General features: G+C 40.6%; 1 protein-coding gene across 8 annotated transcripts in view; it reads left to right on the plus strand.

Moving 5' to 3' along the window:
- The window catches only part of LOC118385871 (leucine-rich repeat flightless-interacting protein 2-like), an 86,897-nt gene that overhangs the window by 42,694 nt on the left and 19,047 nt on the right, over nt 1–25,156 (plus strand). Inside the window, exons 3-18 of one of the 8 annotated variants that reach the window (XM_035773066.2) lie at nt 3,911–3,928; nt 4,185–4,253; nt 5,326–5,370; nt 7,511–7,561; nt 7,862–7,897; nt 14,095–14,154; nt 14,247–14,288; nt 14,726–14,791; nt 15,051–15,116; nt 16,987–17,061; nt 17,357–17,401; nt 17,837–17,899; nt 18,553–18,642; nt 23,107–23,208; nt 24,041–24,193; nt 24,387–24,458. In XM_035773066.2, coding sequence (XP_035628959.1) covers nt 3,911–3,928; nt 4,185–4,253; nt 5,326–5,370; nt 7,511–7,561; nt 7,862–7,897; nt 14,095–14,154; nt 14,247–14,288; nt 14,726–14,791; nt 15,051–15,116; nt 16,987–17,061; nt 17,357–17,401; nt 17,837–17,899; nt 18,553–18,642; nt 23,107–23,208; nt 24,041–24,193; nt 24,387–24,458 — 1,053 coding nt within the window. The remainder of the gene's footprint in view (nt 1–3,910; nt 3,929–4,184; nt 4,254–5,325; nt 5,371–7,510; nt 7,562–7,861; nt 7,898–14,094; nt 14,155–14,246; nt 14,289–14,725; nt 14,792–15,050; nt 15,117–16,986; nt 17,062–17,356; nt 17,402–17,836; nt 17,900–18,552; nt 18,643–23,106; nt 23,209–24,040; nt 24,194–24,386; nt 24,459–25,156) is intronic. The other 7 variants (XM_052521856.1, XM_052521857.1, XM_052521858.1 and 4 more) reach the window with 7 other exon arrangements.

The raw sequence follows: 25,156 nt of genomic DNA on the forward strand, positions 1-25,156 counted from the left end.
GCATTTCACTTTATGCGCAGTAAAACCTTCGTATGACTTAATACTATTATTTTATCGATAGTGGGGGGAAAAAAGGGTAATTGATAAGCAGAAAGACGGCATTAATGATACACGTAATGAAATGAAGACGGCCCGTCTAATAGCTTTTTTCTCATAGCCTGAATTTGCAGGATAACTGTTCTTACACGCAGTTAATAGCTTTGATTGAGTTAGCGACAAGTGCGGGATCAATATCCACCTTTGTAACATGGATGAAGCCTGAGTTGGAGCTAGTGTTCAGTAATGTGCTAGGTCTTATTTATTTAAAGAGTATATTAAAGTTAGAAGCAATAGAATTTGAAGCAATAGCCTATAACTATTTTGGCACCGTTTCGCACTGCTCTGAGACAAGCATGGGGACTGGTCTTGATAAATCAATCAGATTTTTATCTTCACTGAATCTCCATTTGGGTATTGGTTAGACTAGAATTAGAAAATTAGGGTGAAGAAATGTAATACTCTTAGTGTAACCTTTATTTAACTAGGCAAGTCAGTTAAGAACAAAATCTTATTTACAAGGACAGCCTACTCCTTCCTCCCTGTCGGGGAATTGAACCCCGGTCTCCCGCGTGCCCACATTCTCTAGTACAGCCATTATTGAAGGTTCTCGAGGTCACCAAGAAAGTCTGGACATGGTCTGCTCATCCTTATGTAAGGAATTAGGCACTTTCTCATGGTTACTACAGTATGTATTGAAGGCTATGTTTACTTGTCTGACTGCACAGTAGCTTAATAAACAAACGCAGGTGGTTTATCTTCAAAATGCTTTATTATCTAAATGTAACAGCATATACCATATACTGTACAGTACTATATTTCTTCATCAGCATCTTTATGCTTTCATTAATAAAAGAATGATAAAAATACTCTTTCAAAATGCAGTTGTTGATTTAGTTATGGATCCATAACAAATTACTATGGGAACAAATATCACTGAATTAGAGAAATATTGGAACAAAGTTGTCTAATGAAGGCAAACAGATTGTTGCTTACTGAAATACGCTTTCAAACACACGGTCACGTTGTACAGTGTCATTATGGCTATTAGCAGGGCTATATTTTGGCCTTTATAAATATTATTTGGGCCTTTTTATTCAGATTACAATCGCTCACTGTCGTGTTTTTGAAAAGTAAATAATCTCCAAAATATTGTTGTGTGTGTGTATATATAGCCTTCCCGCTGTGGATGTCTATTTCAGCACCATTTTAATGCTGCTCTGAGACGAGCATGGAATTATTTTCCTGTTGCGACGAGCAATCCCGTATCCGTGATCTTACGTATAGCCTCAAGCTCATTAGCATAACGCAACGTTAACTATTCATGAAAATTGCAAATGAAATAAATATATTGGCTCTCAAGCTTAGCCTTTTGTTAACACTGTTATCTCAGATTTTCAAAATATGCTTTTCAACCATAGCAAAACAAGCATTTGTGTAAGAGTATTGATAGCTAGCATAGCATTAAGCCTAGCATTCAACAGGTAACATTTTCACAAAAACAAGAAAAGCATTCAAATAAAATTATTTACCTTTGAAGAACTTCGGATGTTTTCAATGAGGAGACTCTCAGTTAGATAGCAAATGTTCAGTTTTTCCAAAAATAGTATTTGTGTAGGAGAAATCGCTCTGTTTTGTTCATCACGTTTGGCTTTTTTCCAAATGAACTCCATAATATCGTCAGAAACATGGCAAACGTTGTTTAGAATCAATCCTCAAGGTGTTTTTCACATATCTATTCGATAAGTCACTCGTGGTAGTTTAGTTTCTCCTCTCTTCAAAATGGAAACATGCACGCACCTGGAGATTACGCAATAGTTTCGACGGAGGACACCGAGCGGACACCTGGTAAATGTAGTCTCTTATGGTCAATCTTCCAATGATATGCCTACAAATACGTCACAATGCTGCAGACACCTTGGGGAAACGACAGAAAGTGTAGGCCCATTCCTTGCGCATTCACAGCCATATAAGGAGACATTGGAACAAAGCGCCTCCAAAATCTGGCACATTTCCTGTTTGAAATGTAATCTTGGTTTTGCCTGTAGCATCAGTTCTGTGGCACTCACAGATAATAATATATTTTCAGATTTGGAAACGTCAGTGTTTTCTTTCCAAAGCTGTCAATTATATGCATAGTCAAGCATCTTTTCGTGACAAAATATCTTGTTTAAAACGGGAACGTTTTTCATCCTAAATTTTTTTATAGCGGCCCCTAATGCATAACTGGTTTTAAGATATGTGTTGACTGAGTATAAGCAAGTGATATCTGCTAAATCATCAAGTTAGGTTTCTCCAGAAATAAATACATCTAAATAACAAACAGACTTTATTTACAATTACAATTAGACTGTCGCAGTCAATGTTCAAGAATTGCCTTTTTATCGCTCACTCTAGGTTAAACGAAAACAAAATATCCAAAATATCTACTTTTTAAAGAAAGCTATTATTATTATTATTATTATTATTATTTAATTTAGAATTAATAAAAAATACCCTTTAAATATTCTCACAGATCCTAACGGAAAATGCCCCTTAGATATTAATTTAGAATCCTCCAATCCTCTAAATGTAATTATTGGCGGAGAGTCACTTCATTGAAAACAAAAAAATGTTTTTAGATATACTGTAGGCCTACCACAGGCGAAGTGAGGGTTGGTTACGCTACAATTAGGGTGTGGAAATGTTATGCCTGTTAGATATTTCATTTAAAATCCTCTAATCCTCTTATGCTGTTGCCTACTCACCGTCAAGCTGTACAGCGGCATATTTTTTTACAAACCATCCTAACTGAAACCCGGAGGGTTTCATTTTTAGTTTTTCTCGAAAAGAGAACACCATAATATTAATCAAATTAATTAAGCCAAATGTCTTAATCAATCCCATGTACCAAGGTTTTAAACTCTCTAGTAAAGCCAATATGGGAGACTATCAAATGCTTCTCAAAGTTAACCTCTGGTGGTCAAACTAGTACATTAATGTGAAAAAATGGCTGACAATCGAATAGCATGCCATACAGTGCTGCAGCAGCCCGCAAGGTGTGCTGCAGTATGACACAACTTTTAAAGGAGGAACCACTGTTGATCTCAAAGTTGTGTTATTTAGATGCTAGTGTCGTAGTGTACCCTTTCGTTCTTTAGGAAATCTGGCTATGAAAGTCTATTTACTGGGGTTTTGTCTGCTACCTATTTGTACAGCAGCACTGACTGAAATGCATGTCGTTTTTTAGGATCTCTTCAAAGGTAATTGAGTTTAAAAGTAAGGCGATATTGGTGAATCATAGAATAATGTGTTGACACTGTCGCTGAGGAACATCCCCTCCTAGAAAGAAACAGGCCATGTTTTGGATCTTGTCAAAACGTGACTTGAGAAAAGTGTACAGTATTTTGGCTGATTGCCTCGTGTGCCAGGTGACACTGGTCATGCTACTGTTGAGATGCCAACAGGCTGTCACTAACCTTAAGGAGCCACGGTCGGGAAGAATCATGCTTACCCTGGTGACTCCAATCACATGGTCCCTCCCGAGACCATCATGTGCACTCTTGAGACGTTCCTGGGGTCGGTTACTGTTGGCCTGCCACGCTATGTCCATGGCACATTCCACAGCCAAGTCCCTGTCATAAGTAATGATTTGCCTCGGTGTGGACACCACCCTAATTATTGTACTGTTCTCTCGCTTTCTATGTAGCTTTAAATACATACCGTATACAGCTTTACATTCTCTCTCGCCATCTTTGCGGTGGTCTATCATGTTTTATCTCTCTCTGTTCCTCAATGTCACTCTGTTTTCTTGTATTCTTTCCCTTTCTGTCCCTGATTCCTGGTTCCTCTCCTCCATTGCCCTGGCTGCTCCTCCTGTGGTGTTAATTTATAGATCTATCAGGTTCAGAAGGTAGGATTCTTGTCCCCCCACATTTTTTGTACTGTTTTTCAACTTTCATTATCATCTTGTCAGTAGTAAAAAATAATTCTATTTTTTTCTTCAATTTAGACATGCATCCTGGTATAAATGTTAGTTATTTGTTACAGAAATGTCTATGCCAATATAAAATCACCATGGTTTAGACTACATATAGCTAGATAATGATGATTATTCGATGAGCTGTGAGTTTCCACCCTTCTTTCCTCTCCTCACACGCTTTCCTCAGAAATATTACGGCTTGGACAACAAATCAGACAAAGTAGACAGCGAATGGGGACACATCGAGCAATGGATGGTACAGTCAATAACAATAATGAATCTTTGACAAACTAAGCATTGTTAATGAATTAGCTGCACTAACAGTTGTGGAATAATAGCTTGTTTTGAATAATGCATGAAAGTAATTCACTCACTCTTTCAGTCTTCAAAGCTGTTAATAATGCCAGAGGCAGCGGTATGTTGTGAATGTTCTTAGCCATGGGGAATAGCTGAGATTTAAAGAAGGGCTTTCCTCTTAAACCTATATGGCATTTGCTTTTCATATTTGTTTTAAGAGCCTTTTGTGTGCAATATAACTTTAGCTTACAGGTTAGAGCGGATTGTTGATTTATAAGGCCGCACATCTAATGATAATCCACAGAATGTATGTGCATGTTGAATGGGTTTTGGATCTGCATGTCCTATCCCTTTTCGTGTAGACTGCCTGGGTTTTGATGATCCCCTTGAATGCCAAGCGACAGTCTTATTCTTGCAGTTTTCCTGGATGGTTCAGACTGGACACTGTGTGACATATGTCTCTCCTGTCATATTGTGTTTTTAAAAGACAAATGCTGAATTATGTGAAGGTATTGGGAAACAATAACGAGTAACCGACCACAGCATGTGATGAAAGCTACAGTTGCAGGACAGGAACGAATCTCTGTCCTGTCTGTGTAACCATGTCTGCTTGAGTGGTTGGGTGACAGGATCAGTATCCATGGCCACAGTGATGTGATGAACTGCAGGCATGGCTGCTTAGGGAATGAATGCAGTGCACTTGACCATTGAGAATTGTTCACTCTCAAAGGTTAGCAGGCAATTACCCTTCACTTTCAATTCTCCTCAGTTTAATAGCCACAGTTGAATTGGAAAAAGTGTGCATACATGCTAGAAGTCCTCCTTTGGAATAATGGTGTGTGAGTTTTTGCACGTAAGTGTGCCCTTGTGCGAGTGTGAATTTGTCTGTTTATTTGGGTGCTTGCTGAAACCCCTCTCTAAAATGCCTATATGAACATCAATGTTGACATTGTCCTAAGTGTTTCATCCTTCTCCTGTCATTTGAACCTTGACCTCTACCTGTGTCCTATTTTCCTTTTTCATTCCTCCAGGAGGACAGTGAGAGGTACTCACGCCCCACACAGAGACATACTTCGGTGTGTATTCCTCTCCTCCTATCATCCACCATCTCTCTTTGCACCTTCCTGTCTCCATCATCTGACAAAAGCAACTTTCATTTATTTGAACCGTGACTTGATACCTTGGGAACTCAGGTGCTGGAGAGTCACAATGTCAGCTGGCTTTTGTTCAAGTGACGATGATATTTGTTTCCTATCAGTCAATACACTCCAAGGTCCAATATCCAATCCATACTAGGATACTATTTAGTACGTGTTGATCGGCAATATTATGCCTTATATCATATAGTATGCTTGTTGGGATAAACAGTGAGGTCTGAAATTATTGACACCCTTGATAAAGATGAGCAAACATTACTGTATAAAATAAATAATTCAAATATTGAGTTATATTGGAACTAATTTTATACTAATACAATTTCTCAGAGAAATACATGTTTAACAAGTAATACTGTTTTTCTCTAACAGATGGGGGTTCAAATTGTTGACACCCCTGTTTTCAATACCTTACCTTGGAAGGATAACGGCACTGAGACTTTTTCTAAAATGTCTTATGAGTTGGAGAACACATTGGGACCATTCCTATACACAGAATCCTTCCAGATCCTTGATCTCCTTTGTCTGTTCGTATGAAATGCTCTCTTCAATTCAATGAGTTTCTGGTCTGGAGACTGAGATGGCCATTAGAAATAGTTGATTTTATGACCAATTAACAATTCATTTGTGGATGTGTTTGGGGTTATTTTCTTGCAGGAAGATCCACTTTCACCTTTCATTTTAGGGTTTGTGCCTAAAATGTCCTGGTGCTGGGTAAAGTGCATGATGCCATTGACCTTAACAAGGGCCCCGGGACCAGTGGAAGCAAAATAGCCGCATAACATCAAATAATCACCACCATGTTTTACGGGATTATTTTCTGCGCATGCATTCTCATTTAGACGCCAAAGCCACCGCGGGTGTTTCCTAAATAGCATTGGCACTTGGATTGGACCTGGTGCTTTGGTCAGATTACCTGAAAATAGAAACCCATTGAAAACCTGTGGTTTGAATTGAGGAGGGCAGTCCATAAGTGCAGACAAAGGATCTAGAAGGATTCTGTATGGAGGAATGGTCTAAAATCCAACTCAAACTTTTTAGAAAGAGGCTCCGTGTCGTTATCCTTAAGGTGAAGTATTGAAAACAGAGGTGTCAATAATTTTAACCCTTACCTTTTTTGAGATGATAAAAAAAAAGACTTGTTAAAGACATGAATTGGAGCTTTAAGTGTTTTTCAAACCTCACGTTTTGGGCTGAATGTGTCATTGTGAGGTTCATAATACAGTAATTCTGCTTATAGATTATGCATTTCAATTAGCCACAAAATCCCTAGTTTGAAAGCGACTGTTTTTCATGAAGCTGTGCAAGTGCCTTTTTTCCTCGCGTGGGCCAGCCCCCTAGCAATTCAAGTTCTAGCCAATGAGGTTCAGCCCTTCGCCATTTGAGTGACATCTAGCAAGAGGCACATCATATACCCACAGCTGAGCGAAATAAAGAGCAATGACGTGGTGCACATATCTGCACATGTGATGTGGGTACACACTTTTTGGGGACCACTTTTGGCTCGTGAGCGCTACTTTCAGACCTACTGGCTAAAAAGTATACGAAAGTACCAGAGAATCTCTTTAAACATCTCTTTACCTGAGCAATTGTATTATAAAATAGTATAATTTCCCAATCTTTTTGAGCATAGAATATAGCTCAGTATAGTAATTATCATTTTTGCTAAGGGTGCCAATAATTCACACACTGTCATTCAGTGTGGCCCACTCTGACTCCACTGCCCTGGGCCATCGTGCGCTGTGTTCTCAGGCACATAATCTGGTTTGTACAGCCAGTCTGGGGAACACAGAGAAAGAGGTCACAGTCAAGTCATTTACAGATGGAGGGGAGAGATTTGTTTCAGTGAACCATGTTAAACACCAGGGTTGGGGTGAAATTACATTTCAATTCATGGAGTAAATTGAAATTCAATTTTCCTCATTGTGTATCAAAACATTAATTGGAATTTTTGTTTCTTAATTTCACTGTGAAACCACATATTGAATCTTTTTTTCCCAAGTACAGATGTTGTACTGGACAATCGAAGAACATCTACTTAATTTTTTTGTTTCCCACACAGATCTCAGACGATGATGAGCGGATGTCTGTGGGCAGCCGAGGCAGTGTGAGGGTCAGTATCACTGTAACGCTGACATCTTTTGTTTTCAATTCAATTGCAGAATTTCTGACTATTGGTAAAGAGGCTTGAGGTAGAAGTTGCCCCTAAACACAGGTCTTGGATCAGATTTTCCAGTTACAAATCCAAACTGAAACCATTAGGGACAGTAAAACCAGTGGTTAGGGCAATTTTTACCAACTTGCATAAAGAGGTAAGCATGTGTGTTTCCATAGCTGCTCAGAAGGGGTAACAAGTACAACCATCACTTGGTGCTTAAACCCTTGGTGACGATGCTCTTATGTCTTTGAGCAGTCGGATCTTGATGCAATAGGGGCCTACGGAAGAGGGGTAAGATTTAACCTGCTGTGAGATTAACCTGGAGTGATCATCTAACCCTAATGGATCCCATCCCAATGGTCTTTATGTCAGTTTTTAGTAACAACGTCTAGTTGTTAGTTTACCATTTAAACTCTATTCAGAACAAGGCAACGATGGAGTACCAAAACATGACAGTCCTCTTAGGAGAAAATCAAGCATACCAGGATCAGGCACCAACCATATAATTTTGTCCCTTAGCGACAGCAGAATAGTTTCACAGGAAAGCGTACAAATTGTTTGGTAGATGTTGGTTCATTATTTACATTAACTCATCAGTTTGATTAACTGCAGATGTGATAGTTACTAATCGTGGTTTAATGTGTGTTGGGAAGATTGCATTGTTAACCTACAGTCCTTTAGATGCAGCGTTACTGCGGTGCAGCTTGCATGGTCTTTCAGAATTCTATGGTACGTTATTTAAATGTCAACCACTGGTACCATTAATGCTTGTTAGTGCTCGTTTGACCACCAGAGGGCATCTTTGAGAAGTATTTGATAGCCTTCAGTAGTGGCTGTACTAGAGAATGCAGACACACGGGAGACCGGGGTTCAATTCCATGACGTGGAGGAAGGAGTAGGCTGTCCTTGAAAATAAGATTTTGTTCTTAACTGACTTGCCTAGTTAAATAAAGGTTACACTAAGAGCATAACATTTCAACACCCTAATTGTATAATTGTACTCTAACCAATACCCAAACGAAGATTCAGTGAAAATAAAAATCTCACCGATTGATCAAGACCAGTCCCCAAAGCTTGTCTCAGAGCAGTGGGATACAGTGCTAAAATAGTTTTAGGCTTTTCCTTCAAATCCCGTTGCTTCTAACTTCAATATACTCTTTAAATAAGACCTACACCACTTTTAACAGCACATTACTCAACACTAGTGAGACTCATGTTGCCTATGATAGGCCTACAGTATATGCAATAATATGACGTGACTCTCCGGCAATAATTACAAATAAAGGATATTTCTGTAATTCAGTGATATTTATTACCATGATAATTCGTTATGGATTCATAACTAAATAAATATCAGCATTTTGAAAGTTTTTTTATCATTATTTTATTAATGAAAGCATAAAGATGCCATTATTAGTTACATTGTTTTAGTTTGAACGTGCAGACTGGCACTAAGAACAGAACAGCGGGAACATTTCCCTAGTCAGCGCCATTATTCGTGCAATGCCCCTTAAATATTTTGGAGACTATTGTTTCCAAATAACGTAAAATGAGTGAGGAAAAATACCATTCTTGAACATGGTGTGAGACATTGTTACTAATTTGTAAATAAGGCCAGTTGGCTATTTATAATTTATTTCTGTTTGTAGAGGGGGATAAACCTAAGGTCATCTCATGGGTCTCCCAGTCGAGGCCGGCACAGGTATTGAACCAGCATCTGTAGCAACACAGCTGGTTTAGACCGTTGCACCACTCAGGCGCTGTACAATGTGACCGGCCGGGAGTGGCCTACAGTACTACAGTAAGAGCAAAATAATCCCAACAAAATAAAAACCTTAGTGTAACAACAGTTTTAGTAAGTAATACTGAAGTAGTGCACAATTATCCGTTTCTATTTAGGTTTATGTCACCCATTCATTGTCAGTTAGAGACACAGTAGGACCCAAAAGCATTATCAGTGCTCTAACTCCCCCTTGTGCTGTTCTGGAGCAATGAAGTGGTGACGCAGGGTACCGTACTAAACCACACATTACCTCTAAATTCACAACATAATCTCAAAACTTTTAGTGGATCAACTACTTCATACAGTCTCGGGTTTGTGTGTCTGTGTGTGTCACAAACATTAGCATGGACGACTTATTGTAGCGTGTTGTTCAGACATGGTGTGTACTCTGGAGAATGTTGACATGGCTGTGTGACACAAAGCCTGACTATTTGACGTTTTGTGTTCTAAAGTTGAGTTGAATGTTATATTTAACAACAAGGCCTGAGGGATGTGGTATATTGGCCATATACCACAAACCCCCAAGGTACCTTAATGCTATTATAAACTGGTTACCAATGTAATTAGAGCAGTGAAAATAACTTTTGTCCGTGGTATACGGTCTGATATACCACGGCTGTCAGTAAATCAGCATTCAGGGCTCAAACTACCCAGTTTAATACTATTTTAACATCTGAACCACTAATGAATTCTCCTCCTGAGGCATGTGCTTCAATGCTTAATAACCCTAAACAAGCACTTGTCTTACATGTTTATTTAATCAAACCATAATTATCTTGTTTGGTTACATTACAGCGTCATCTTGGGTGTTAGTATGGTTAATTTCTTCAGTGGACAACTGTGTTTGTCCCTGGCTAGTGCCATGGAGTAAATCGACTTATAGAGCTGGCTAGCCTGACTGCCAACTGTCTGTTCCAAAACAAACACAAGATGCATCATAAATGGCACCCTATTCCTTTTATAGTGACTACTTTTGACCAGGGCCCATAGGGATCTGTTCAAAAGTAGTGCACTATATAGCGAATCGAGTGCCATTTGGGACTTAGACACCGACTCAGAACTATTTTAGGCACTGTTGTCTGAGTTCTCATAGAGAAATGTTTTATGGTGAGTAATCATGGAAAATACCGTAGTGTTAAAGAACTGTAGTTAAATGAGAAATAAGTCCTTAAAGGGAGACGCAAGTTTTTAAAACCGAAAGAGGTTGTGAGTTTGGGGTTTTCTTGAATGCTGCAATGGTTTGCATGTTTGACCCAAACAAGAAAGTAATGTGCGTCTTTATCAGTTTGGTGGTGATGGGAAAAAATAAAAATCATGGCAACTGTGATGGAAACAGGAAGTTTTATAAATGCTGACAGATCATTTGTTCTCTCAACAATCTTTTTGTATCCTGAAAATGTATTATGCGAAAGTGCACGGTGATCTAGATTAAGGTGACCAGATTTCTCAAATTAAAATCGGGGACATTTCCAGTTCGGCGGTCAATATATCATTAAAATATCCAATGTTATTATCTATGAAATTAAAAAGGGAGATAATTCCGGTTTCATGTATTTAGTCTAACAGGCACATTGTGAAACAGAGAAAACAACTATACTACAGAAACACTACAGACAAGACAGAACTGTCCGAACAGCCATTCAGTGGTCCTTGTAGTCTGGGTAGACTAAGAGCAGAAGAGAATTTACTAATATACTTATACCAACCTAATCTGTATATTTCTCAGAAGAATGTATCTTCTTCAAAATTGTTCTGTCTTTGGCCAGCTTCTCCATGAACTCCTGGCAGGTGAGGTTAAAGTTTGTCTTCACAATAAGCATGGCCTTGATGGTAGGAACAGTGAACCTATTTCTTGCTGCTGTCCATATATCATTCATTTGGGAGAACACTCTCTCGACTGGTCCATTACTTCCAGGTAAGCATATGACCACTAAAGGTCGACCGATTTAATTGGAATGGCGATTAATTAGGGCCGATTTCAAGTTTTCATAACAATCGGAAAACGGTATTTTTGGACACCAATTTTGCCAATTTTATTAGATTTTTTTACACCTTTATTTATCCTTTATTTAACTAGGCAAGTCAGTTAAGAACACATTCTTATTTTCAATGAAGGCCTAGGAACGGTGGGTTAACTACCTTGTTCAGGGGCAGAATGACAGATTTTTACCTTGTCAGCTTGGGGATTCAATCTTGCAACCATACAGTTAACTAGTCCAACGCTCTACGAGCCTTAGATTATTAATATGGTCGAATCCGGAAACTATCATCTCGAAAACAAAACATTTATTCTTTCAGTGAAATACGGAACCTTCTGTATTTTATCTAACGGGTGGCATCCATAAGTCTAAATATTCCTGTTACATTGCACAACCTTCAATGTTATGTCATAATTATGTAGAATTCTGGCAAATTAGTTCGCAACGAGCCAGGCCTCCCAAACTGCTGCATATACCCTGACTCTGTTGCAAGAGAAGAGACACAAATAAATTCATGTTAGCAGGCAATATTAACTAAATATGCAGGTTTAAATATATATAGTTGTGTATTGATTGTAAGAAAGGCATTGATGTTTATGGTTATGTGTAGTTAACTAGTGATTATGATTGATGGTTTTTTTTGTAAGATAAGTTTAATGCTAGCTAGCAACTTACCTTGGCTTCTTACTGCATTCTTGTAAGAGGCAGGCTCCTCGTGGAGTGCAATGAGGCAGGTGGTTAGAGCGTTGGACTGGTTAACCGTAAGGTTGCAAGATTGAATCCCCGAGCTGAGAAGGTAAAAATCTGTCGTTCTGCCCCTGAACAAGGCAGTTAACCCACCGTTCCTAGGCTGTCATTGAAAATGAGAATGTGTTCTTAACTGACTTGCCTAGTTAAATAAAGGTGTAAAAGAAATCGGTGTCCAAAAATACCGATTTCTGATTGTTATGAAAACTTGAAATCGTCCCTAATTAATCGGCCGACCTCTAATATTTATATCCAAAAATCTCAGTTTACATTGGCGTGTTATGTTCAGTAATATTTTACTTCCAAAACATCCGGTGATTTTGCAGAGAGCCACATCAATTTACAGAAATACTCATAATAAACATTGATAAAAGATACAAGTGTTATGCATGGAATTAAAGATATACTTCTCCTTAATGCAACCGCTGTGTCAGATTTCAAAAAAAAGCTTTACGGAAAAAGCACACCATGCAATAATCTGAGCACAGCGCTCAGGCACCAAAACAAGCCACCTGCCATGTTGTGGAGTCAACAGAAGTCAGAAATAGCATTATAAATATTCACTTACCTTTTGATGAACTTCATCAGAATGCACTCCCAGAAATCCCAGTTCTACAATAAATGTTTATTTTGTTTGATAAAGTCCATCATTTATGTCCAAATACCTAATTTCTGGTTGCGCGTTTAGTTCACAAATCCATATTCATGAGGCGCAGGCACTTAGTCCAGACAAAGTCAAAAGTTACATTAGAGTTCGTAGAAACATGTCAAACGATGTATTGAATCAATCTTTAGGATGTTTTTAACATAAATCTTCAATAATGTTTCAACCGGACAATTCCTTTTGTCTTTAGAAATGAGAAGGAACGCAGTTCTCACGGCCGCGCCCATGATTTAGCTCATGGCATTCTGCCAGACCCCTTAGTCAAACAGCTCTTATTCACTCCCCCTTCACAGTAGAAGCCTGAAACAAGGTTCTAAAGACTGTTGACATCTAGTGGAAGCCTTAGGAAGTGCAATCAGACCAAATTTACACCATCTTGGCAAAGACTTGAAAACCTATAAACCTCAGATTTCCCACTTCCTGGTTGGATTTTTTCTCAGGTTTTTGCCTGCCATATGAGTTATGTTATACTCACATATCATTCAAATAGTTTTAAACTTCGGAATGTTTTCTGTTAAAATCTACTAATAATATGCATATTTTAGCTTCTGGGCCTGAGTCGCAGGCAGTTTACTCTGGGCACCTTATTAATCCAAGCTACTCAATACTGCCCCCCAGCCATAAGAAGTTAACACACAGTTAAAAACGGGGACTTTTCCAGGGACAGCTCCAGCCGGGGACAGGCCACCAAAAACAGTGGGACGTCACCCTAATCTAGATGCTCCTTTCCAATAAATATCAAGCATCTTATTCTGGTGACGTGGTGGATCGATGCTTGACTGCCGTTTGACAAATACAAATATTCTTATCCATACTAATCTCATGGAAACTTGCCTACCCGCACTGGATCTGCAAGCTGTTGGCTAGAGAGCACGTGCCAAGATCAGAGGCGGCACAATTAGCTATTTAACGCAACAGTTCTTGTGACAAAACTATTGGTTTATTTGTATTCACTACATGAAAACTGAAGCTAAAAAAGTAAATCGCAGTCAGTTTTGGTGGAAACGCACCACTTGTGGGAAAATGTGCATGTTTTCTTTTTGTGGATTTTAGAATATCCACATTAAAATCTGTTGCCATTTGGATGGAAATCTAGAGACTGAGGCAAATGCAAGGTGTCTTCCTCCCATCCTGCCTTGCACGTGTTGTATTTTTTTTCTGTGACATTAATTTGACATGTCACTAATTAGTGGGTGTGGCTCCACGTATACTGTTTCCATGATGTCTTTTCCCATGGGCGGGAAAGGCATCCTGACACACACCTTTACCCGCCTCCTCAATCCCCCTCTCCCATGGCTCCTCCTCACTTTCACAGGAGAAGGACAAGAAGTCCAAGAAAAAGAAGAAACACAAAGACAAACACAAAGATCGTGACGTATGTAAAGACTGTGACCTTTTTAAGAATAGCCCAAATTGAAAAATGATTGCAGTTTTGTTGCTCATTTGCATGTGTTCTGTCCCTTACAGAGCAACGGCTATGACAATGAGTACAGTGCTATATCCAGTCGGGTTAGTAGTGCTTTTTAACATGTAGTACCTAGCTAGTGTCCAGCAGGGTGAATGGATGAATGCCCAATAGGTTCAAGTGGACATGTTTAAAGTTGACTTCAGTTAAATGATTGCAGACGGAATGTGTGTGTTTTAGTACGTACGCGTTGAGAGAATGTCAGGATACTGTGGTTTTCTTACCACACAATTCAGTACTGGTTGTTTCCGTATTCCTTATTCCATCAGTCCATTGTTTATATTGACAAAGGTCCTTCTTGACCACATTGAACTATTCCAAGATACTTTCTTGACTGTTTCGTTTTGTTCAAATTCGGCTTCAGTGAGGGGTATAGTTCTTCTTTTGCAGGCAGAGGGGTGCTATTTAGCATGGTGTGCAGTAGTTAAGTGCCTTGCAGTTAATTAGGCTTTATCTCCCTCTCCTCTTCGCCCACTCTCAGAGCTCCAGACTCGGTGATGAGAGCACTAGCAGGGTCTCTCGCTCGTCCAGACTAGATCTGCAGCCGGTGGGTTCCCCTCTCTTCCTCTTTCCCTCTTTCTTTCTTTTGGAGTTCTGGCAATAGCCCTACTGCCTTTATTCTACCAATAAGGAACCATTTTTATATTCAATCAATTGATCTGTATGAGATTGAAAGCGGAACTTGCGGAGGTAACTCTAAGGGCTTGAATTGAGACAAAAAGGTCGTCTGTTAGGTAGCCATCTTTTCTTTAATGTTGATGTAGACACCAGGGGTTCTCTCTCTCTCTCTCCTCACCCACTCTCAGAGCTCAAGACTCAGTGATGAGAGCATTAGCAAGGTCTCTCGCTCCTCCAGACTGGACCTGCAGCCGGTGGGTGTTGTGCGACTGACTGTGCATTATTAACACTTTGGTGTTAACTACTGAATGCTGGATCCCACTTCTGACCCCAAATGTGTTGAGCGATATGTACTGTACCAGTCAAAAGTTTGGCCACACCTACTCATTCAAGGGTTATTTGTACTACTTTCTACATTGTATAATAATAGTGAAGACATCAACAATATGAAATAACACATATGGAATCATGTAGAAACCAAAATATATTTGAAATTCTTCAAAGTAGCCACCCTTGATGACAGCTTTGCACACTCTTGGGATTATTTTACAATGTAGAAAAAATAATCAAAATAAAGAAAAACCCTTGATTGAGTAGGTCCAAACTTTTGACTGGTACTGTATATCTTACTTTACTCACTTGTCTACTAACCATTGATATCTGAAAGTCTCACCGAGTGTTGTTTTTTTCTTCCAGTTCATCAGTTTTTTTTGTTGTTCTTTACTCGTTTTGCTGTAACACTGTCTTTAGAGTAGCAGCCTTTATCTTTAAATGGAGATATGTTCTCTTGTTCAGCATCTATGCCAAATGTATTTATGTCAGAAGTGTGTTTGAGTCAGCATGTTTTTTTTGTGTTTTTTTTTCATCACCATTGATACTTTGAAAAGACACTGTACATTTGTGTGAATGTGAAATTATGGCTGCAAAAATAATGGTCATGGACAGACAACCCCTTGAATTCATGATATACACTGAGTCTACATAACATTATGAACACCTGCTCTTTCCACAACAGACTGACCAGGTGAATCCAGGTGAAAGCTAGTGAAATCCTCTTCAATCAGTGTAGATGAAGGGGAGGAGACGGGTTAAATAAGGATTTTTAAGCTTTGATAGTTGAGACATGGATTTTGTAAGTGTGCCATTCAGAGGATGAGCAAGACAAAAGATTTGTGTCTTTGAACGGGGGTGCTAGGTTCTAAATAACAGGGTAGAAAACAGACGGACATCTATAAAAGCTCATACCAAGTTTATTCACCCAAAGGGTCAGACAGCTGAAAAATATATGTTCCCACCAGCACAAATACACATACTCCAATTTAGGTGAACTCCTCCTTCCCTCTAAACATGATATATTTATTTCTAGGCAGGAAGTTAAGTGATGTGGGTAATAAAGTGTTCCTTCTCCCTTAATCTGACCTGACCTGACTTCCGCCCCATTGCTCACTAAATCCACATTTCTCCACCCTTATCAGTGACCGCAACCATGTGATTGCCTTTCCTTTCCTTTACTCCAAGGCCCTGGCTCATATCCAACATGAATTGACCCCACCATATACATTCCTTCTACAGATAACCATTAACTTTTGGTATTGAAATCCGACTGTGGCCCTTCTCATTTCCATAGGATACCTGATAATGAACAATAGTTCAAGTTTAGAAGTCAGAACCCATCAGTGGTATGGTAGTAGGTGCCAGGTGCACCGGTTTGTGTGTTAAGAACTGCAATGCTGCTGGGTTTTTCACATTCAACAGTTTTCCATGTGTATTAAGAATGGTCCACCACCCAAAGGACATCCAGCCAACTTGACACAACTTTGGGAAGCATTGGAGTCAACATGGGCCAGCATCCCTGTTCGAAAGCTTTCAACACCTTATATAGTCCATGCCCTGGCGAATTGGGGCTGTTCTGAGGGCAGAAGAGGGTGCAAGAGGGTTTTCCTAATGTTTTGTGTACTCTGTGTACATTCTGTAGTGTTGTGTGGAGTTCCGCTGAATGGTATTGTCATTGGCCATTTGCCTTTACATCTAAACACAATTCAACTAAGGTTTCTCAGTCATTTCTGTTTCCTCTCTCTTGCTGTGTTTCTCTTTCAATCCCTCTCCCTCTTTCCCTCGTCTTAGGCATCCTATGCTTCCTCTGACCTTAACAGCAACAATGGTCTGTCCTCTTCTAGGCAACGGCTTTCTTCCTACGAGGTCTGTTCACGGCATGCACGTGCACACACCCAAACACATATACCTCAAATCCTGTACCAAAGCAATATTACCTCTCCTGAGCTGTGCACTCCCCAGATCAGTTTTTGCGGACTTGCCAACATGTTGGCCGTGACGACAATTACCGTAGTAGTTGGCAAGGTGGCACATACAGATCTTGGACCAGGCTAGATCACATGGTCTTACCATTGTTGTTACCCAGGCACTGACTACAGTGTGAAAACATGTTGTGACAATTATTCTTACCCCCTCCCTGCTATACCCACACTCCATTTAGTCATCCGGGCTACTCAGCCAGATCTCCTACCGGCGCCATCACAGGGTTTGTGATGCCATTCATTAGTGTGACCTTTGACCCCGCCCATTATGCTACTTCATATGCTACCTGAAACACACGTGTTTCTCTGCCTGTTGTCACCTGAAAGACACCGTTTTTATCACGAGATCATCTTTAAAGTAAGCACTCTAGTACTTTTTAGTTTCACAGTGTAACCAGCGGCTTTAGGAGCCATTCTGTAAAGTATCAAGAAGTTCTGATGGCACTTATAGTAGCGACAATTTACTTTCGGGTGTTTTGGATTCTACTGGAGAAGTTACTGTGCACTGAAGAAGCTATGATTATGTCACTGTCGTGTAGATGAGCGAGCATGTCTCCGAGAGCGCTGCTGCGAATGTTAAGTTGTTTCAATCCTGTGTGTGTGTGTGTGTGTGTGTGTGTGTGTGTGTGTGTGTGTGACGTCCGATCCCACCCCTGCAGGGCTCTTTGTATGAGGACAGTCTGTACAGTGGATCTCGGCGGGTGACCGGCTCCAGCTCTCGTGTAAGACTCCCAATGCATTGTGGGATTGTGTTTGTGTGTGTGTGGCAGTAAACCCACGTGTCCTAAATACGTGACATTCCCTTACTTGTAACATCTTATATCCCCTCTGCACCTAATAGATGACATGCGGTCACTAACCTTACTGTTTGAGTACTCAACCGAAAGATTGATAGGAATATTATCGCCCGGGCCTATAATTGAGATAGTTGAGGAAATGATGTCACTAATTGCAATGCGAGTGTATTTTAAACGAGGTTCATGTGTATGTAGGGCATGTCTGTGAGTAACTGGAATGTATATGACAGGTATGTTCTGTTCATGGTTATTTTATTTTGCTTTTGCATGATGTGTTCTGTTTTTCTGTCATGAGTTTTAGTTTCCAGAGTGTTTAGCTGTGTTTGTGCTGTTGATATGACACACATTAACTTTGGTGCTTTTGGGAACTTTGGTGAGGAGTGGCTCAGTTGGTTGGAGCATGGTGCTTGGAGGTGGTGGGTTCAGTTCCCTGTGAACGTTAATGCAGTGCACTGAATTGCTCTGTTGGCTTAGGATTTCTCTACCTTGTCGCCTGGTGTGCGTATGTGAGTGGGTACTGCAGACGTGCACGTGTGTGGTCTTTAGCACACTGATGATGGTGTATGTGCCCTCCCCAGCATTCAGAGTACAATAGTTATCGCGGCAGCGGTTCCAGGGCGTCCTCCAGGGCGTCCTCCAGGGCCAGCTCAGCCCGTGCCAGCCCAGTGGTGAGCCCCTCTTCTCAGTCACACGGTCCAGCCATGGAGCATTGAAGTGGCATGACCCTCTCGCAAGCATTTAATCACAAACCGAGTATTCTTTTACACTGGATTAGTTACAATGGGGCAAAAAAGTATTCAGTCAGCCACCAATTGTGCAACTTCTCCCACTTAAAAAGATGAGGCCTGTAATTTTCATCATAGGTACACTTCAACTATGACAGACAAAATGAGGGAGAAAAAATCCAGAAAATCACATTGTAGGATTTTTTTATGAATTTATTTGCAAATTATAGTGGAAAATAAGTATTTGGTCACCTACAACCAAGCAAGATTTCTGGCTCTCACCGACCTGTAACTTCTTCTTTAAGAGGCTCCTCTGTCCTCCACTTGTTATCAGTATAAAAGACACCTGTCCACAACCTCAAACAGTCACACTCCAAACTCTACTATGGCCAAGACCAAAGAGCTGTCAAAGGACACCAGAAACAAAATTGTAGGACTGAATCTGCAATAGGTAAGCAGCTTGGTTTGAAGAAATCAACTGTGGGAGCAATTACTAGGAAATGGAAGACATACAAGACCACTGATAATCTCCCTCGATCTGTGGCTCCACGCAAGATCTCACCCCGTGGTGTCAAAATTATCACAAGAACGGTGAGCAAAAATCCCAGAACCACATGGGGGGGACCTAGTGAATGACCTGCAGAGAGCTGGGACCAAAGTAACAAAGCCTACCATCAGTAACACACTCCTGCAGTGCCAGACGTGTCCCCCTGCTTAAGCCAGTACATGTCCAGGCCCGTCTGAAGTCTGCTACTGAGCATTTGGATGATCCAGAAGAAGATTGGGAGAATGTCATATGGTCAGATGAAACCAAAATAACTTTTTGGTAAAAAGTCAACTCGTCATGTTTGGAGGACAAAGAATGCTGAGTTGCATCCAAAGAACACCATATCTACTGTGAAGCATAGGGGTGGAAACATCATGCTTTGGGGCTGTTTTTCAGCAAAGGGACCAGGACGACTGATCCGTGTAAAGGAAAGAATGAATGGGGCCATGTATCGTGAGATTTTGAGTGTAAACCTCCTTCCATCAGCAAGGGCATTGAAGATGAAACGTGGCTGGGTCTTTCAGCATGACAATGATCCCAAACACACTGCCCGGGCAACGAAGGAGTGGCTTCGTAAGAAGCATTTCAAGGTCCTGGAGTGGCCTGGCCAGTCTCCAGATCTCAACCCCATAGAAAATCTTTGGAGGGAGTTGAAAGTCCGTGTTGCCCAGCAACAGCCCCAAAACATCACTGCTCTAGTGGAGATCTGCATGGAGGAATGGGCCAAAATACCAGCAACAGTGTGTGAAAACCTTGAGAAGACTTACAGAAAACGTTTGACCTCTGTCATTGCCAACAAAGGGTATATAACAAAGTATTGAGAAACTTTTGTTATTGACCAAACACTTATTTTCCACCATAATTTGCAAATAAATTCATAAAAAATCCTACAGTGTGATTTTCTGGGGGAAAAAATCTCATTTTGTCTGTCATAATTGAAGTGTACCTATGATGAAAAATACAGGCCTCATCTTTTTAAGTGGGAGAACTGGGCACAATTGGTGGCTGACTAAATACTTTTGCCCCACTGTATATTGTCTTAAGATTTAAAGGTAGACTCAGCGAAATGACGTTGCCAGCAGTAATGATGGAGGTCTTGAGATGTGCGAGAGATGCAACATTTCGCTCTCACACAGTTACACACAGTACCTGCCCATGTGCACGGTTTCGCTTCACGCTGTGTAGAGCGTGGTAGCCAGGGCACCAAAACAGCAGAGAAGTTGAGTTTTGCGCTTCAATGTTCTTAGTTGTTACAAAATTTACCCACTATGCTATTCACTTTCTGTGGCTGTCATATCTCGCTGAGTCTACCTTTTTAAAGTAAACCTTCAAAGGTAGTTTTTTTCAGATTAATTTTATGTATGGTGATATTCAGTGTATTTGGGAATTATTCAGACCCCTTGACTTTTTCCACATTTTGTTACGTTAGACTTATTAAAAAAAAAAGTTTTAAATGTCATCTTCAATCAACACACAATACCCCATAATAACAAAGCCAAAACAGTTGACATTTTAGCAAATGTATTAAAAATCTACACTGAAATTTCACATTTACATAAGTATTCAGACCCTTTACTCAGTACTTTGTTGAAACACCTTTGGCAGCAATTACAGCCTCGAGTCTTCTTGGGTATGACACTAGAAGCTTGGCACACCTGTATTTGGGGAGTTTCTCCCAATATCCTCTGCAAATCCTCTCAAGCTCTGTCAGGTTGGATAGGGAGTGTCGCTGCACAGCTATTTTCAGGTCTCTCCAGAGATGTTCGGTCTGGTTCAAGTCTGGGCTCTGGCTGGGCCACTCAAGGAAATTCAGAGACTTGTCCCGAAGCCAGTCCTGTGTTGTCTTGGCTGTGTGCTTAGGGTCTTGGCTGTGTGCTTGGCAGGTAAAACCTTCGCCCCAGTCTCAGATCCTGAGCACTCTGGGGACGGTTTTCATCAAGGATCTCTCTGTACTTTGCTCCGTTCGTCTTTCCCTCGACCCCGATTAGTCTCCCAGTCCCTACCAGTGATAAAAATCCCCACAGCATGATGCTGCCACCATCATTCTTCACCGTAGGGATGGTGCCAGGTTTCCTCCAGACGTGACGCTTGGCATCCAGGCCAAAGAATTCAGTCTTGGTTTCATCAGACCAGAGAATCTCGTTTCTCATGGTCTGAGAGTCCTTACACTGCCTTACTGAGGAGTGGCTTCTGTCTGGCCACTTTACCATAAAGGCCTGATTGGTGGAGTGATGCAGAGATGGTTGTCCTTCAGGAAGGTTCTCCCATCTCCACAGAGGAACTCAGAGGAACATTTAAAAATGTCTTAACCTGTTGTCATTATGGGCTATTATTTGCAGATTGAGGCCGTTTTTTTTTTCTTTTCGTCCCTTTAAAATAAGTCTGTAACGTAACAACATTTGGATAAAGTAAAGGGGTCTGAATGCTTTCCGAATGCACTGTAATGAACTTATGAACATGTTAATGGTTTAGGCATTGTTTTCCATGTCATTTTAAAATGTATATCTACTAAAGTATTTGTCCGTTGCAATTCAATTATACTATGACGTTGACAATTGGCTCCTGATTTACTGATTCAGTCCACTGTTCATAAGCGGTTGATAGAGAATTGAAATGGAAACAGTAGCCGATTTTGAGGCAATCGGTCACAATATCCACCATCTTTAAGGTCTTTGGTTTATGGCTGTTGGTAATGATTGACACAGCATGATGCTGCACCATGCCAAAATATACCTTGGATTTGCCCTGTGCCTTTTGGATTTTGTGTTTTGTTAGACAACCGGGATAGAAATACATATATATATATATATATAATGGAATTTAGGATGACTGTTACTGGCAAGCCAAATGACTGCAGTCACCTTAATAACCGTTCGAATAGTAAAACACTAAAATATATATTTTTTGTGCTGCCATAGAAATAGAATTAGTAGAACAGGCGTCCTCGTTCAAGTCAATAATGGCATAATGTGTGGACTGGCGGCAATTGCAGGTGTACCCATAGGAGCAAAGCAGGGAGCAAAAGGAGGAGGAGTACCTATCAATGTGTTATTCAACTCAACTGACATTACAGAGCCACATTCGTTAACATCATTTGAATTAACATTCTACGTTATTGTGGAATGTACAATGTCTGCTACAACACCTTGCTCATTTCAGAAAGGCGCAACAGAGTTTCATCACGTTGATAAGAGTCCATATTACCGCAGAAACGGACTCAACCACTCGAATAACCGGCCCTCCCGTCTTCAGTCAGCTGTTCGTTCCAACCAAAAAAATGTGTATATATAAATACACACAATTTAAACTGTTATGATGGTTATTTTTATATTCCAAAACTGTTACGTGGTTATACAGTAATTGTGTCAGCCCTAATAAATACATAACTGGCATCTTTCAGACTGATATTGTTGTAACCGACAAGGTGATATCTGAGACCCAGTACAACTACTTGCTGTGCCTCATATATTTGTGTTGAGAGGTTGCCCAGAAAAGCCTATGGTTTTAATTGTCAAATCTGGGCAGATATTTTATTAACCAGTGGCAAGAATATGAAGACTAGTTGACATCTGGTATGCTGGGTCATCCTACCTTAACAAATCATCAAACTTTAAGGTCTTTCTTTACAGGCAGGAATTAGCAAGTGGGCTACTGTGTGTCCTGTTTAGTATGCTCATTACTCTATACAGCTGTAGGCCGATCCTTGTTCCTTTTAACACAGATTCTCCATTTGGCCATGATTGTGTGTTTTCATTCATAGATGTGTTTTGGTTGGAAAAGGGCAGTGTGTGTGAGAGAGATTCAGACAGTGCCCAACCTGAATATACTTTGTCCTATTGCGCCCCCCGGTGGGCAACTAGGATAATGACTGCAACTCTGTGGCCAGCTTCCTGCGCAGCGCGGCCACCAGCAGTGGCCTGCCCAGAGACCTGGATCACATGACCATCCCCAATTTATCAGACGTGAGTGGGGCAGCACTGCCCGCCCAGAGTCATGCCAGGGCATGGCAGCGTGGTCTCAACTTGCATATAAAGACTGGCTTCTTCTGTGTGGAGTGGGGGGGTAGACCTAAAGAGATGAATTACTGTCTGACTTGCTGTGTGAAGTGGTAGCCTGGATTGTGCTGTCAACTCCTACTGTATGGTCATTGTCACACCTGGAAGATGGGTGAAAGGAGACCTTAGAAAGTGTTTTTACCACTGAAGAGATGTCATCAACAGGGGCACTAGTGAATAAAAAAATATGAATAGCTAATCTATAGCATGCAGGTGGATGGTTTCTTATAGATGGAGTCTTTGTAGAATGGGACTAACAACATTATGGTCTGTGTCATGGACTAGAAGTACCATTAACTATTTTAGAATGTACTGTAACCAGTATTGATGCTGATTGATACTCATATTGTTCACTTCCCATACCTAACATAGCATGCTGACTACTCCGAACAGTTTGATGGCCACATGTAACATGTTGTATGTGATGGATCATAACAATGAACATTGCACGGCATTGAAGTTGAGACATCTGTACATTTTTATAATTAGGCATGCGCTCTTAACTTACCCAGTAACTGGTGTGTTATAACAACATTTAAACTGCTCATGGTTTATGATTGGATGGAAAGATTACCTACTCCCCCACAGCTTGTGAGGGATAATGTGATTGGACAAAGTGGAGTAAGGTAAAGATGTGATGAGGACATTGAGTGTGAATCCATGGCCTTCCAGAACCTTCTCTGGGCCCTAATGTCATGATGTTGCCCTTGTTCTAACAGTATCTCCCCGTTGTTCCCAGGTGGAGGACCGAGATTACCTGGAAAAGGGATCTCGAGCCACTTCCACCCTATCGGCAGCCACCCTCGCCTCGCTGGGCGGGTCTTCCTCCCGGGGAGAAAGTGGTGAAACGTCCATCACTGGCGACACAGAAACCTCCATACGAGAGATCAAGGTAAAGGTTACAAAAACATGGGTGTCCTAGAACCATCTTCCATCAATTCCACTCTTTAAGAGCCCATCACTGTACAGCACACACTGCTCTGCAAGTCCTTCTCTACCTATCATTGTGCTTGTCACTTCATGTGTCGAACCCTGTCGCAGCATGCTTCTGTCTCTCCTCAACCCTGCCACACTCTTCACCCCAGGAGATTCATGAGCTGAAGGATCAGATCCAAGATGTGGAGTCAAAGTACATGCAGAGCCTCAAAGAAGTCAAGGTACATTACTGGACTGACGCAAACCAGCCTGAGGCCCTGTTAATATTCATATGATTTTAGTCTTCCCTAGCTTTTGAGTTGACCAATGATAGGTTTAGAGTCTAAACTTTAAGACTACCCTACTATCAACCAATAATAGTTTTGAACTTCCTTAGAATTAACCAATGGTAGTATTAGTCGCCAGTGTTAAAGTACCTGAGAGACTCCTTTTAAGCAATGATTAGTCCTCCTGACTAATATTTAATGAATGTTTTAGAATTATTTTCTTACCTATCCTTTTACTATCAACTACAGATGTAGGTTTTAGACTCCTACCTTGCTATTAAATGGTTGCCAGAATCTTGGACTCCTCTAATCGTTTACGAAGGTGATAATTACCTATGATTTCAGACTAGTGATGTTGAAAGCCCAGATCGGCATGATAATTGACAGAATTATAACTTTATTTTCAGACGAGGTGGCTTGCTTGCCTTTTTCCTATGCATTTTTCAGCTTCCCTTCAAAGCAGTCAAGTTAATCTGTCCTGATGTCAAATTCAATAACCCCACAGGCATACAGTAGGCAACTGTTGCTTGTGTCCTAACATCATTACATAATTTCCCTCTGAATACGAATGATGTCCATTGAATTCTATCCATGCCCTCCATTTTCGATCATGTTCCTGATCGTTCCTCCTAGTTGAAACCGTCAGAATGGAG

The sequence above is a fragment of the Oncorhynchus keta genome, chromosome 7, assembly GCF_023373465.1.
Source record: "Oncorhynchus keta strain PuntledgeMale-10-30-2019 chromosome 7, Oket_V2, whole genome shotgun sequence".
Classification (NCBI taxonomy): Eukaryota; Metazoa; Chordata; class Actinopteri; order Salmoniformes; family Salmonidae; genus Oncorhynchus; species Oncorhynchus keta.